This window comes from Ips typographus, linkage group LG11, assembly GCF_016097725.1.
Source record: "Ips typographus isolate SLU linkage group LG11, UJ_Ityp_2.0, whole genome shotgun sequence".
In the NCBI taxonomy this organism is placed as follows: Eukaryota; Metazoa; Arthropoda; class Insecta; order Coleoptera; family Curculionidae; genus Ips; species Ips typographus.
In genome coordinates, this window is record NC_138432.1 from 7,727,158 (window position 1) to 7,743,120 (window position 15,963).

A 15,963-nucleotide genomic window follows, 5' to 3' on the forward strand; every position below is an offset into this window, starting at 1 on the left:
CCGTAAAACCGCAGTGTGGAATGATCCTGATAACCCTTTACGATGCCGGTCAGGCCCTTAGGGATGGTCCGTTGCATTGAAACTATCGATAGTAGCAACTAAAGGCTAAGAAACTGGTTGCAACTCCTCGGCAATTGTTTATGTAACAGGCAAGGGCAATTAAGGACAATTTCTCGCACTAAAATCCATTTTGGGACAGTGTTGTCATTTAATAAGATTGCGAAACAGAGCTCCGATGATAAAACTGGTAAGGTGGAAACACTCAAATTGGATGATTTTCAAAAACTGCAATATTGCCAAATGATTTTTTTAGTTTTAGTGTGTGCTATTAAGTTCAAAAGTCTTTTATGGATAAATGCTTGGTTATGCAAAAGTTGACATCACTGCAGCTTTTTCTTCTCTTTAAATCTTTGATAGAGTTTTCATCTCTAATAAAACAACATGCATTTCCTTTTAATGATTAATAAATATTATATAGTTTTAATTGCAATATTGTGGTGTTGTCACTTTAAATGATTAATACATTATTTTTTAAACAAAACCGACAAAAATATAAATCACATTATACAATATGTATAACCAGAAACAGCATATTTCTCCTCAAACAACAATAATACGCGCACATAGAGTGAAATAACGAAATTCCAAAACCGCATTGAATAGAGATATTACAGAACGAATTCAAGCCTCTCTTTGTTATGTGTGGTTATTATACAAGGTCCGATGTTATACCAATTATTTTGCTAGGCAAAACAAACAACTTGCTAATGGAAATTGTGATTTAAATCGTTTCGTATAAAACTGAAAATGGAAATTGTATTTTTTTATTTACGAGTGACATTTTCAGGTTTATTCCTGGTGTGTTGGGTGCCCTTTTTCACCTGTAACATCCTGGACGCCATGTGCAACAAGCTCAACTATCCATGCAGTCCTGGGTTTTCAGCTTTTCTGGTCACCACCTGGTTGGGGTATATGAACAGCTTCGTAAATCCAGTCATTTATACGATTTTCAATCCGGAATTTAGGAAAGCTTTTAAAAAGTTGATGAATATGGGGCCCTAAGTTGTAATTTCTATAATTTATAATTAAGAAATGTAATTAGGAAGAAACAATAAATAATACTTTAGCAGCTAATTTATTATAAAGTAAGTTATAGTGTGAGTAGTGTAAGGGAAGTCTTCCCACTAAAAACTCGGTTTTCTTAGTAACATGTGCCAAATGTCATTTTCACTACAAAATACATATCAGTACAAAGTTTGTCACTTTCACAACTGAAATTTTGTTGTTAATCGAATTACCTGCGAATTAAAACCGAGTTAAGGAAAGCTGTTAAAGTACAATATCAAAGTTATACTAACAAACGTGTGTAATTATGTAAATGCTAAAGTTTAGGAAGTTACTAATAATGTACATATCAGGTAGAATGGGAATGCATTTTACAGGGTAATTTAGTCGAAGTTTTCTATAACGTCATAACTAATTTGCTCTCTTGTTAAAACTTTGTAAATAAAAATGTAAATAAAACTGTAACAGTATTGATAAGTTATAGTAATAATGATGAGAGTAGTTCGTTTGCAAAATCCAGATGAGCCCCTATATTTTTGCAAACGAAGTTCACTGTAATGATTAAAAACTGAGTCAAGTGTGTTTGGATTCAGCGATCTTTCTCTAGGTTTTAACAAATCTACGCTTACTATTGTAATATTGCATTAAAATAAAAAGATTTCTTAGGAAGCGTTTAAAACATTAATGTTACAATAAAGCTGTTTGATAATAGGTTTTATTTAATTTTTGAACATACCTAAAAAAGGTCTGTGGGAAATCGATTTTGACTGTACAAAACGAGGGCAAACTTAACGACAACTGGATGGCCTTCCATTGCCAATGCAACCTTTATGAAGTGGCTGCCAACATTAGTGACATAGCTCAGGTCGTAAAACTGAAATTTTGCCCCGGCAGCTCGTAAAAACGAAGACGAAAGGAAATTAGAAAAGTTAGGACGACCAAAGGAAATAATATTTCCTATGATTGCATTGTTACCGGCTAAAGGTTCAAATTTAAATGGGAAATCTCGCAGATAACTCTTTGACGTAATGGAAAACTGGCGAGATTAGAGAAAAGTTCGAATGTATCCGAATGACTTTTGAGCCAACTTTCTAACTTTGTTTAGCTGCGTATACAAGAAACAGCGAACATTTCTAATAAGTACAAGAACATGATATTTGCAAAACTGCGCTTGCTACCTTTTGTTCTGTTGAATTAAAGTTTAATAAGCAGTTATGTTAAAATGAGGTCCATATTTCACCTAATTTAAGGTCTTTTGGTTTAAATATGTCCTTTGCTGTGCATTGGAACCTTAAAAATTGCCAAAATTGCACTTTTTTCAATTTTCGCCTAGATTTTACTAAAACCTCATTAGAAAGAGGATAAAAAATACTACAAAATGAGCCAAAACTGGCATCTCTAGCTCTTCATGTTAGTAAAAAAAGACCCCTAATACCATTCTTGCAATTTTAGCCTGCAAAACTGCATAGACTCAAAAATACACTGTATTTAACGATCACCTTTTAAGAGAATTGACTTACTAAAATGATTAAACATAAAATAGTCTTGTCGGTAACACCAGCTGCACCAAGTCCAAGAAATGTAGTAATTTGCATTTGCAAATTCTCCCAGGTGCAGCAGAATAATTTCCTCGCATCATAAATCCCGCTTTAATGTTAGACGGGAGATTCTTAATTGTAATAAATGCCAAAACGAGGAGTTAAGAACTCCTGCACCGAATATGAAGCGAAGATTATTATACGCCTTCGTGATAAGTTAAAGTTTGCTATTGCCCGATAAAATTTCTTGGACTAGTTGGCATGCGTGCAACGAGGTTCCAGGAGCAGTGGTTACACCGTACCCCCCATGTCCGTAATTATGGACCAGTTTGACTGTTTTGCCGTTTATCTGAATTAACTCCTTTTCAACCCTTACAATCCCTCGATGAGGTCTTAACCCCACTTTATGGCCTAGCACCTCACAGTTTTTAAGGCCAGGTAACAATCCCTCGCACTGCTCCTTAATTCTCATAGAATCAAACTTATTAATTTGGACGTCCCAAGACTCGTACTGTCTGCACCCTCCTAAAGTCACAGAGTCCATCCCTGGTATGATATAAGTGTCTAAATCCCCATAGAAAAAGGTTCTCAGCCATGGTGCTTTAACCTGTACAAACCACTTTTGTAAAATACTGGGATATTTTGTAGAATATGGACATTTTTCAAACCTTAATGACTTGACCTCGTATAGGTACCATTTGATGGTCTTGGCACAAGAATTTAGCACCCAAACCACTACAGTTAACCACCACGTCATACTCCAAACCTAACAAACTTAAACTGTCCACTCTTTTAGGGACTAAATTACCCCCAAGTGTCTGAAACTGCCTGACAGCCCATGGAATGTACCACGATGATTCCGTGAGAATTGTAGTGAAAAAAGACCCAAACTTCCAATTGCCAGGGCACAACATCAGCTCATCTTCACTACAAGGTCTGTAAAGTGGGCACACCTTTTCCAAAAACCTATTCTGAACTCCAAGTTAATATGGTGAGGAAGTGAGCATAGAAATGGTTACCTTAACAATATCTGGGAACTGGCTGGAGAATATGTATCCAGAAAGTTCGATCACACCAGTTGTAGGTCCATCTCTAGATTTCCTCAATTCGTCCCAATAATTGTAGGATGTTTGCATCCATTTTCTGGAAAAAGTTTAAATAAACCGAAAGCACTGTTTTTTCACCCATTTTTGAAATTGTTTCAAACTATATCATAAACTGGAAAACAACACTTACTCGGTAATTTCCTGGTTAGGTCCACTAAAACTAGTTCCAGGCCGAAAAAGTCCAGCTGCCACATAACTCGTAGTGTCCTCGTAAAACTTGTCAGCTATCACTTCAATTTTAGCGTTTCTAAACTGTTTTTTCAGCTCTAAAGCTGTGGTTACACCTATAACTCCTGCACCAACTACGGCAATTTTTAAATCACTCATCTTACATACACTGTGCTCAGTTAAATAATTTTGATTGTTGGTTTATTTATAGAAAGTTGTATGTAACACTGGTAAAGCGCTTATCTTGTTAGCACAGGTTTGGATTAAAAAATTTGTTCAACTCGCTTGATTTCTGTTGAGAGTGAAGAAATCAATACTGTCCTGTTTTTGCACTCTCTAGCAACTCACTAAAGCTACAGAACTAAAACTTAGATTAGTGGAAACTTAAGAAGGAACAACATTTCGTTGGCTTTTATACAAATTCACAGTGTTTTTATTATACATTTGTCATCAATACAAAATTTCAAAACGTGTAAAATAGTAGAAAAAATACTTTGTTTAGAGCCCTGCGGTGGATTTTTCCAGTCTACCAATAATGCCCATATCCGTGGTGAAGTCCGTAACCGTATCCGAGTGAGACATAAGGATAATGACTGTAATATCCTCCGTAATAACCTGGAAATATAATACCCTAACATCAGTTAATTCAACCTTAAGGATGAGGAGAATCCAATTAAGTGAATTGGGACCGAATGTACTGTTTCACGATGGCTCTATCAGATTTCGGAGGCTCAAACATGGAATAAAGAATGTTATTTTAGTGATGAGTAAATCCAGTAAAGATAATATGATGTTTAGTGACACTAACGTTTTTGAAATGAGTAAAATAGAATTTGCTTTCTAATACTTTTTTGAGCATAAAGGTCATTTGTAACAAAGATGCAACAGAAAAAAAAATTACCTCCATAGGGATAGTGAGAATATCCAAAAGGATAGCCAATACCATATCCGTAACTACCACCATAAATGCCTCTTTTAGTCTTTTTTGTAGCGCCCTCTTCTACGGTTTCTACCTCTGCAGGTCCTGGTGCACCTTCGGCTTCCTCACTGGCCGCTGGGGCTGACATGACGTACGCCACTGACAAAAGGACGATAACGGCCAAGATCTGTTTAGAAAAACTTTATTGAACGACACTGGGTCTAAGTAAAACTGATTTGAACGTTTACCGTGTATTTAGTCATTTTTGGAAGCACTGGTGGAAGAGATCTTCTTCAAACTTGAAACGTACGAAGACTGATAAAAACTAAAGTGCGTTGAGGGTTTTATATAGTCGGCAAAAAATACACATACACCCCGTATCAAGGTTTCGTATACGAAGGAAATTACGACAGATCGTCGGGTTAAGGTTGAACCGATCCACTGACTTTTCACTGGTAGAGCACGGTTGATGGGTTTTTCTTGTGTTTTTTTGCAGGACTTCATATTATACAGTCCACGGTTTATTAATCATTCATTCATGTATTTAATTTCAGTGGGAAAATGTTTAAAACATCTAATATACAAACACAATCAGGCTTTTAGGACTTTTATGGATATTGAAGTGCTGAATATAAGAAAATTGAGAAAATTTTTCCATTAACTAGAACGATTTTAACAAATGTCATTACTAGTCATCAAGTCATGTAATCGTGTGTCAGTAGCGTTTATTTTTACTTGTCATTCAGGTTATTTAAAAGGAAAAACTCCATCAATATTCTATTTTGTTTCAAGCAAATCAAATTTACTTTTGAGTGTTAAAAGTCACATTTTTGTTTGACAAACTGCTGGTCAAGTTGGCAATAACTCAAAATTCAATAAAGTCTCATCAACTGAGTTATTTTCTGTTCCAATACCAAATCTAGGTAATTGAAATTTAAAAGTTTCTTTCTACTAACACAACAAAAAAATCTAATTATTAATCCACACTGTATAATTATCTAATAGGCTATTGTTTCGGACAGAACTATTATTCATTTCATATACGGTTCTGATTCAGGTAATAAGTAGGTTCTCAAGTTTCAGCCAGTTTTGAATAATCAATGCAAAAGTTTTCGTGCAACTCGCAATTATTGACGCATATTGCGTTTCTATTTTTCAGTGACAATTTTAAATTGGGGTCAAGTTGTCGTTTTTAATTGGTTCAAATTAAATCCATAAGTGACCGGAACCATTACACTGATTTGTTTTGAAAAGTGAAGACCCTACGTAATATTAGGTTCAATGTTTGTACGTTATAGGCAATTAATTCACTTTAAATTGATGTCATAAAAGTGAAACTTATTAAGTTTTTTCTAAATACCAGTCCCTCAAGGTACAACCAGTTGTAAAAACAAAAGGATTAAATGAAATGCCTGACTAATTTCGGAATTAATTTACTGAAAAATTTCTGAATTCTGAAACAATGCAGAAACCCTTCCAGAAGATGACTTGTTGTTTTCTTCGTTTATGTGTAATTTGAATAGAGCACAATAACACTTTGTTAAAGTGTGCAGAACAGTGTCTTTTCGAAGCAAATAAAATTAATTCGCGTCGCTAATTATTTGTAATAGTTTTAATTATCTGGTCTGTTAAGTTGTTTGGAACAAAGGTTACTAGCCTGCATTTATAAAATTGGTTTACATTCAAATTACCTTTTGACTTGTTTACAACACTCTCTGGTTAGTTGTCCAAATTTGAAGAAATCAGAACTGAGACCCGAATAAAACATACTTTTTCAGGTTCAAATATGTCGGATTTATCCCCGATGGGCAATAAATTCGGCCAATAAAACAACGAACTTATTGCCGGATTATTGGTAAAACTTGGGCAATTTACAGAAACAGTTTTTTTTTACCTTTTTTACGGTTATTGAGCCTGAAAACGCTAGTTTGAGCCTTAAAAGCAGTGAAAAAACTTACAAAAATAAAGACGTTTTCACCGCTTTTATATTACAAATTTCGAGACAGCCCATCCTCCTATAAAGCATTTACCCTCCTTCATATTTTTCCAACTCGAATTTAGACCGAGGAACGTAATTTTGTTTTGTTGAATATATCTCATTATCACCTCTATTCTTCGCACTTTTATGGCATTGTAGAATTGCGGCATTTACAAAAATGACCTGTAATAGCTACTTCCTTTATACCTTTATAGGTAGGGTGTGGATAACAGGTCTGTGAGGTAATAGAAATGTAATTTAGTCTGAAAATAGAATTTTTCCAGTTTGGGCAACTATACATTTGGATTGCATAGTATAAGTAAGTATAAGTGAGTAATTTTCCAGAAAATTCGTTCTGGCATGCCAAATTTTAATTAAAAATACAAAGTTTTGGTTGCTTTTTGTCCTTTTGAAACAAGCTTGTAACACTGAATATTGTATTCACCTATAAGTCTACAAACCAGACTGGTTAATGATTTTTTTGTGCAGAAATCTACTACACAGATTACTAGTTTATTTCATAGAGGGCACTGGCACTCTAAAACATTAAAATGGCTGAATTGGGGCCTTCCCCCATGATTAGATTGACATTTTAGGCTCCTTAATACATAACTCATTTGTGGAAAGGATCATTAGTTTACCATATTTGTTTTAGACGTAAAATTGTTTATGTTTTAACAATATTCTGTGCATCATGTGACCCTAAAATTGCATGTAATGTTTAGGTCACGTGTACTTGTCTTTTTGAATGATTTTCAATACTGTTTAGAGGTCTTTGGCATTTTCAAAATGATTCTAGAAACCTTTGGCAATTCTGGAAAATTCTTGTAAGTTTCAGAACCTTTTTAGAGGCTTCTATGATTTTTTGAAAGCTTTTCAGAAATATTTAGAGGGCCTTGACTGTATTTTTTCTTAAAAAATTCATAATCATCTTAGAACCTTCTGTATTTTTGGGAGTTTTTCAGTAGTGTTTAGAAGGCTTTGGCATTTTTAAAATGGTTCTAGAAGCTTTTGGTAATTTTGAAAAACTGTTCAGTACCTTCCTAAAGGTTTCTGGCAATTTTTAAGTTTTACAGTATTATAATTTACTTAAATAAAGACACACTACTATGTACAAATCAAAAATTAATATTGTAAATCTAGTTTAGTGTCAGGAAAACTACAATGAATGATGAGGATCATAGAGATGAGGATCAAGATTTTGGTTTCTTTTGTCTGAATGGAATTCTCAGCACAGTGAGTGCTTCAAAAATTGACTGGTCATTTCAAATTGATTAGCATGTAATTTACGTTTTTGTTTTAATTTTTCTGATGTATTCGTATTCACCAGTAAAGTCAGATTAGCGGCTTCTCAATTTAAAGTTACAATGCAGAAACCTACTGCGCAGACTAATGATAATATTAATAGATGGCACCACATTCTAACCGCTGCAAAATTACAGAACTCTAAACAAAAACTCTCTGTAATGATTTTTAAACAATTATTGTTAATGTAATTTTATTTCTTTAAAGAGTTTTCCTAATCTTCTAAACTAACATTTCAATGTTAAACATCCAGGTGGAAGACAAACATTAGTGTAAGTTCCAAATTTTAAATTTAGTTCCAGTCACAATTTAAGGTCTCTTGACCTAAAAATCATCATTTCATATCATTTTGAGATTCATATGTATAATTAATTAATATCTAAATTGTTAGTACTTGGAGTATATGGTGGCAACACTGCTTATAATATAAGGGTGGTATGCATATTCAACCCCTGTAAAACCGTCGGTTGATTTCGGCGCCGTTCGTGTTACCAGAGACCGGGCATTTTCAAAACCGAAAACCGAAACAAGCGCGCTTTTCAGTTAGCGTTCCGGTCGCGCTTACGATGGAAGAGGAGCTGCGCTGCTTCGCTTGTAAACAGTTCTACAACAATCCGGTGTTGTTGCCGTGTTACCACGGGATTTGTCTGCATTGCGCCCTCAATTTGCAACAACCCGCCAGTCACACGGTCGCTGCAGTCACAAATAATGTGTCCGAAAACGCGGAAAGCGTCGCTTCCGGCTCGTCCGGTGACTATCAAGAGTCGGACAAATTGTCCATCCTAAGCGAAACGGACAGCGGGGTGGTTTGCACGTCCAGACCCAATTCCTACGTTGGTACACCTAACGGTGTCCTATTTCCCACTGCGTTGTCTCTTGCCTGTCCGATCTGTCACAAATTGGTGTACTTTGACGAGAACGGGGCGCACAATCTGCCAAAGTATCGAGTGATGCAAAGCGTCGTCGACCGGTACGGCGAATTGAGAAATCTCACATTAAAATGTCAAATGTGCGAAAGGGAACCGGCCAATGAGGCCGTTGTTATGTGCGAACAATGCGAGGTTTCGTACTGCGAGGCATGCAGGGAGGCGTGCCACCCTTCGCGAGGCCCTTTGGCCAAACACGTCCTCACCGAACCGAAACGTGGGGGTCCCAACACCGGCAAACCTAAAGACGGTAAATGTCCGGAACACCCTGATGAAACCATCAACATGTACTGTTTGATATGCAAAGTTAGTGTGTGCGCCTTGTGTTTGATGGACTCGAGGCATACCAGTCATGATGTGCAAAGTTTGGCCGTTATGTGTAAAGCTCAGAAGGTAAGTTTTGATTTTTTCAAATTTCTACCTTAATTCTGTATAATTTACACCGTATGGCAACATTGCCTAGTAAGAAGAATTGGTATCATCTCTGTGATTCACCATGCTTCTTGTGTCCACACAACTTGTCTTCCAAACTGATTGACACATTTAGTCACATCATTCAGAGTAGTGCATTGCTGTTGCGCTGTAACGGCATTGGATAGAGTAGGATACCAAAACACTAACTTGGAAATTGTCAAAAGTTTGATAGTTGATAGAACAGCCATCTTGCATTGCACCACTCAAAAATCCAACATTGCCAAACATTCTGTTTGTGGTTTTCTTAAGTGACTATCGTAGGTGCGTATTTACACAGAAACACAGATATTACTGATAATGTAATCCTTGGAATTAGGATACGATGGTTCAGTTGAGTTTTAAAGAGGAATTAAATTCCTAATCTTCTTGAAAAATTTCCATTTAGCACTTGCCTTTGTGACACCTGGACTTTCATATTCCTTTTTGGATCATAATGCCCCATTGTTATGCGGAAAATTATAGTGCCACGACTCGAACAATACGCCCATCGGCCTCATATAATACCTCCTCGACCTATTTAGAACCGGATCGGTATATTGGACCCAGATTTTTTTCCCTTTTGATTGTTTTCAATTGGATTTTAATCGAGATATTGCGCAATTATCATATGCTTTTGCTTCCATTAACTATCTGGGTTATGTTTATTTTCTTTTTCACAGTTATTTATAGGTTGTACTTTTAAGTACTGGGAACTACAAAGTGTCAGAAAGGCCAAGAGTGAGAATTAGCACGAGAAAGGCGGTTCTCGGTACCGTGTATTGCGAAACCCAAGGATGTTTGCTAACGAGTCGAGGGTTTAAGACGTCATTCGCGTCTATTCTAAGCTGGTAAAACAATTCTCTTTCGTTTTCTCAGGCATCTAAGTTTAGCCTGGAAGAAGTGAAAACACGACCGTGGAGCTTTTAGAGGTTTCACGGTAATCAATCATCACAGTTCAACTGGGATATCAAAACGCCCAAAGTCCACACAAATCCCATATAAAAGCAGACTATTCAACTCGATATTCGGTCGGATTAAGGTCGTTGATGATTGAAATTTTAAATTTACCAGTTTCTCAGTAGGATAGTTTTATAAAACCACTTAATTAAAATATTTTAATGGGCGGCAACACTGTGCAGTTTTGTCATCAACTGTCATTTGATGGTTAAATGTTGCCACATAAATTTTAAATTGATTTGTAGTATGTATAATTGATTTATCTGAACTTATGAGAGTAATTTAGTCAAAAAATGATAAAACCTCCAACCCATAAGGAAAATCAATAAAGGTGTGTTTATTTTCGAGCACTTAATCATAAATGATTTATCAGCAGATGATTGTTCGTTTCGTAATGTGATAAGATTCACAGTGGGAAAAAACAATGCGTTGACACAGTTTTGAACAATCTAGGGTCATTTCCATTACACAACGCTTACTCAATATGCCGATATCTCTAATTTCCATAAACATTTTTACTGCATTGTTCGTCACTGTACGTGTAGAATGTCGGGGAGTAACCTTGGATAGTTTCAGAGCATGTAAAAAAAATCGACCATTAAGAGAACACCTCGCCTTAAGGCAAACGGTTCATTTACCTTGAATCAGCCTTGTATAATGATCCGTTCGACGGAAAAATTGAGTGTGCATGTGGTTTTGTGCTCATGTAGAAGATGTGACAACGTTGTTTTAATATGTTCTGTCAAATCGGACGAAAAGTATGAAAATTCGATAAAAGTGACAGATGCCATAAGTCATTCAAATATTTGTAGTTCTCGATTGGCGTTTCAAGATAAGAGATACTCCCTCTGGTGCTGTCATTCTCCGTTTGTTTACGTTCATTTTGGTTAGAAATTTAGAACTGTCCTTTCAATGGGTTGCACGATTTTAGTTCAACTGGCGCTGCAATCTTAACTTGAAACGCCAATAGTCAATTGAATTTACTTACGACTTATAAAATTGCAGAACTGATAATTGGACAGATATTTTTGTGGTCAGTATGCCAAAAACAGTTTGCCGTTCAATAGCATGGACAATTTCCATGACTTTTTCATCAGAAGAACAGGAAACACTGAAACATCCATTTGATAACGAATTAACAACACAGAAAAGGACAAATTACTAGAACTTTAGTCACAAAACACACAAGGTAAGAAATGCGGTGTTAAAAAAGTGAAACACAAAATCGATCTCAGTGCCATCTGTTATCGAACGGACAAACTACTTTTAAGGAATATTATGCTGGGATTTTTGTGAGGGATTGCACTGACCCCAATTAAGAACATTCTAGAGTAAGCTAAGTTATGATTTGACTGTAACAAATCATGTGCAAAATGTCACGGTCAAATTAAAACCTAGCCGAGGGTGTCCTTAAATATGTTATTGCAATCGGCCCTTGCACCCATAACTTAACCCAACTATTTGTAAATTTATGTGTTTATGATCCTTTTTAATTGTTACACCGTTGAACAACAGGATAAATTATGAGTGATTTGTCCTAAAAATAGCTCCATAACATAATACAAGAAGTTTGAATTAAAAAAATGGTCTACAGGCAGTCAGTTTTGTAGCTTTCAAAAAAACTTACCCTACTTGCTTCTTATTTGGTTAAAAAACAATCCTATATCCTGGTTCTTCTTTCTTGCGTTAATTTTACGGCCCGGCTACATAAACTAGTTGTAGAATACAGTGCGAGGAGAAACATTTTTCTTGATTTTGAATAATTGAATATTGAATAACAAAACACAACCTGTCACAACACCAAACCTTCAAAACCAATGTCAATTGTCAAAATATATTGACATTTTTGGCAACTTTCAACTTCAATTGTGACATTACTAGCCAATGAATAAATTTGACAACAAAGACCATCTAGTATTGGGCACAAAATGTCAAATACAGCTGATTGAAACTTTTGGAAGGGTAAACACGGCCATTAAAACACACTTTCTTCAAATTCCCAACTGAAAGTGACAACGAAATTGCTAAATTTAAGCTAAAACTCAATTTATTCATTCACTATGTGTTTCTAAGGTTAGCAAAGGACAGAAACATATTCATTGACAATTGACATTGACAGTGCTTGTTTACTGATTTGACAGAGTAGGGGACAATATGTAAACAAGAGCGGAAAAATCTCGGGAAAAATTAAATCAGAGTCGTTTACTTGAATTGTGTAGGCTAGTGTTGGTAGTGATTCTGGACTGTGTGTGTGTTATTTTCTTGATGGTAAACCTGCAAAGTAAGGTAAGCAGCAAACTCTCTGTATGTCACATGAAACATCTCATAACAGCCACTGTTCCCTCTCACTGAATTGTTTAGACATTTATCCATACTATGTTCGTATTTCAAGTTATAAAAGCAGCATTAATGCAGAAAAAGTGTTCAGTGTCCATTGACAGACACTTTATGATAGAGCAAACCATTTAGAAAACAAGTCTCCAGGGTTTTGTAATCGAAATTGATGTTGTTAATGCAGTTGTCCGTTTAAAGTCCGGATGAAACAGTTCCTGGGTTATCGATTTGTTTTGTATACATATAATATAAAGCTGTCAACCGTAAAACCCCTCGAAAACCCAAAAATGCCATTATAACTAGCCTTTTATCAGACTGGGAGCTGAAAAGACATTAACGCCACCTAAATGGATGCCTCAAAGTGACTTTACGGTCCATAATTTCTTATCTCGTGTGATATACTGAGATATTTTCGTTTATTTACAATTGATAGTATCACACAACATTCTAGCCATATCAATTTGCACCTTTATTATAATGCAGTGTTTCTTATTTGCATTGACACACATGTAATTACCACATCTGTGGACCAATATTTGTTATGTTATTGGGACTTGTCACCTATAGATAACATTAACCCGGCGAGGATTCAGACAAGGGAGGCGCCATTGTTCTCCATTATCGTTAGGCAAGCAAACATCAGCTATTGTGAAGTCACCCCCCGAGACCCTTCCGCTTGCGTTAGGGGTCGCCAAATTCCCACCGGGTTCAGAGACTGATTTTTCAACCTTTTCGTCAGTTTCAAGTTCAAAATTGCGAAAGTTTTAATCGATTTCGAAAGTTTAACTGAGTGAACACACGGAAACCGCGAATGTATGATTTGTGCCCCTTTGCACGTGCATGCATAAATAAATATCCGTCAAAACAGAAAGAGATATCGTATTTGCGTGGGTTCGTTTACCTCGACCGCAGCGTAATATTTACAAAATGAGATTGAATTTTGTAAAACTTCCGTGTATCGTTGCGTTTTGTTAAGTGCAACACTCTCCCACTACCAGCTTGAATCGGACTAGATTATTAATGAACTCAGTTTTTCGAAGAAAAAACACAACAAAGCGGTCACAATAGTCTATTTTCGCTTTGCGGACCTAATAATACACTTTAGATTCTTGCCAGTAACTAGTAACGCTATCTAGGATATAGTAGCTTTTGATCTACTTTCCGGACCAGAAAAACAATCGGTTGAATCATAATTTTAGGCCTTGACGAAAAATGCGTCACAGTTTATACAAAAGAGGGATGAAACATCTGAAATTAAATTTCTAAAGTGGGGTCCCAAGAGGATTAATGGTTACATGGCGGATTTATGAACAAATATTAATAAGGAAAAAGGAAATGCAGTTTTTGTTATGGTTAAGGAAGAGCTTAGTAAAGGATCAAATCTGGTATTGTTTCCACATAAATCCTCCCACAGAAATACTTGTCTGTTCTAAGACCATTTTCGTTCTCAATGATTATTTTGACGTTTGTAAAATTGAGTGAGATTAGTTGCGGTCTATTGCGCTCTCTTTCTCGCACGCGCTTACTGAACGGGAGCAATTCTGTTACAAACGTGACCTTCTCGATCTCGACTTGGCGTTGTTGCCAGATTGCCAGTTGACAGTTTGCTGTTTTTGTTGGGATGACTTGATTGAAAACAGTGAAAACTGCTTTACAGAAACTAGAAAGACAACTGTTTTTAACAACTTTAGACGTTATTTATTGGAGTAGTTAATAGTTAATTAGTGTGTCTGTGTACATAACAATATTAAGTATATTGTGATGTTTAAGAGTGTTGTGACAGTTGTGGTTATGTTAATCAACATGGCTGCTTTAATATCCTTTTTTGAAGGAGAACTTGCGGATGCTCCTTTATTCCTTTTGCTGCTGTGAGAGAAGTAAAACTAAAATTATTGCATCAGAGTTTTTTGTTAATAAACAGTATTTTTAGAAAGTAGCCATAGCATTTGGAGTGTTTCTACAGAAAGTGTTATATCCAGTGTTACATCCACCAAAGGTAGGCCAATTCCAAAATGGAACACCCTGTATGTTATTGTATTTTTGAATAGTCCTATCGATTTCAAATATTTTTGATGTATCATAACATACAGTTAGCTATCTGCAATGGTTTTCGAAATATTGACTTTTGAAAAATGACATTTTTAGTTTTTGGAGTGTCATACTTCCTAATCTGAATAAAATAGTGTGAAACTTTTTAAGATTTATTACGTGGTCCTATTAAAAAAATTGACAGCTGTCATTTTTTTTACTGATATAAAATTTTTGACAGCTGTCAAAATTAAATATATTATCAAATGATAAATCTGAAAAAGTTAAGATAAGAACATGCAAGACGTTTTGCTATGACACCTGAAAATCTGAAAGTGTCCTTTTTCAAACGTCAATATCTCAAGGTTAAGAAACTTAGCACTCATCAAATTTCTTTTAGTTCCAAAATTTCAAATTTTTACTGAAAAACTGATGAGAACTGAAACGTTTACTAGAAAACTTTTAGTGTTTTGAATCCGGTCCTGTTCCTGATGTCATATAAAGTTTTTCCAGCACGATTTCGGCATGTTTCGATACGACATCTGTTTGGGCCTCTCGGCTATTATTACACGTCCGATATTTGTCTTCTCTTCGTCTTTTTCGTCGTTTCCTGATTTCCAACGGAACCGAATTATAAAAATAGGACGAAAGCGCGCGGCTGGCACGGAGGTCTCGTGCCCGTTTATTAAATCCGCCCATATTTCATATTCACATTTTTCTTTCCCCTCCTTCGGAAAAACAAAATTACTTGCCTTCAAGGGTCTACAGTCTCGGTAATCATCACCTTGATTAAGAAGCGTCGATTTGTCTACCAGCTGGTTATTTAGCAGGCAAGCACGCGAAAAACATATTAGTTTTTCCTTAACTTTTGCCCTCAATTAGGCCATGGCACAACTTATTAAGCTGAACTTTGTAATGCGAAAAATGTTAGCCTGAATATGGCGGCTTCAGCGTTGCCAAACTGTGGTTTGGAAACTTATAAAACAAAATCCTGCCAGTATTTTGTCTAGACAAAACAATTGCATTTCGATAACTTTACGGCACGTCGAGCACGACCTTAAAACCGAACAATGCTTCATTACCGAAGCTGCAAGTTGGTTTCGACAATAACGACAAGGAATTTAGTTGTCGTTGACAGAAAACCGAAGCTTCCCAGTTCTCCTGCAAAGTTGTAATAAGGAAAAAA

General features: G+C 35.9%; 3 protein-coding genes across 8 annotated transcripts in view; 2 read left to right on the forward strand and 1 right to left on the reverse strand.

Annotated features, from left to right (window-relative positions):
* Positions 1–1,773, forward strand: part of LOC145735778 (dopamine D2-like receptor) — a 73,868-nt gene extending 72,095 nt beyond the window's left edge. For both annotated transcript variants that reach the window (XM_081989831.1, XM_081989832.1), the window contains one exon: positions 848–1,773. In XM_081989831.1, coding sequence (XP_081845957.1) covers positions 848–1,062 — 215 coding nt within the window. In that variant the 3' untranslated portion in view covers positions 1,063–1,773. The remainder of the gene's footprint in view (positions 1–847) is intronic.
* Daao1 (D-amino acid oxidase 1) lies at positions 1,117–12,215 on the reverse strand. 5 transcript variants are annotated; one of them, XM_081989843.1, is made up of 8 exons: positions 12,043–12,214; positions 11,404–11,526; positions 5,045–5,094; positions 4,779–4,983; positions 3,840–4,492; positions 3,623–3,746; positions 3,272–3,574; positions 1,117–3,210 (listed from the first exon to the last, which is right to left on the reverse strand). In XM_081989843.1, the coding sequence occupies exons 5-8, from the start codon at positions 4,034–4,036 to the stop codon at positions 2,821–2,823; spliced, it is 1,014 nt and encodes a 337-aa protein (XP_081845969.1). In that variant the 5' UTR covers positions 4,037–4,492; positions 4,779–4,983; positions 5,045–5,094; positions 11,404–11,526; positions 12,043–12,214; the 3' UTR covers positions 1,117–2,820. The 5 variants fall into 5 exon arrangements, with proteins under 5 accessions (XP_081845969.1, XP_081845971.1, XP_081845968.1 ...); XM_081989845.1 differs by lacking the exon at positions 5,045–5,094 and having other exon boundaries at positions 12,043–12,215; XM_081989842.1 differs by lacking the exon at positions 11,404–11,526.
* Trim9 (E3 ubiquitin-protein ligase Trim9) overlaps positions 8,632–15,963 on the forward strand; it is a 34,124-nt gene continuing 26,792 nt past the window's right edge. The window contains exon 1 of the mRNA XM_081989828.1: positions 8,632–9,398. Coding sequence (XP_081845954.1) covers positions 8,646–9,398 — 753 coding nt within the window. The 5' untranslated portion in view covers positions 8,632–8,645. The remainder of the gene's footprint in view (positions 9,399–15,963) is intronic.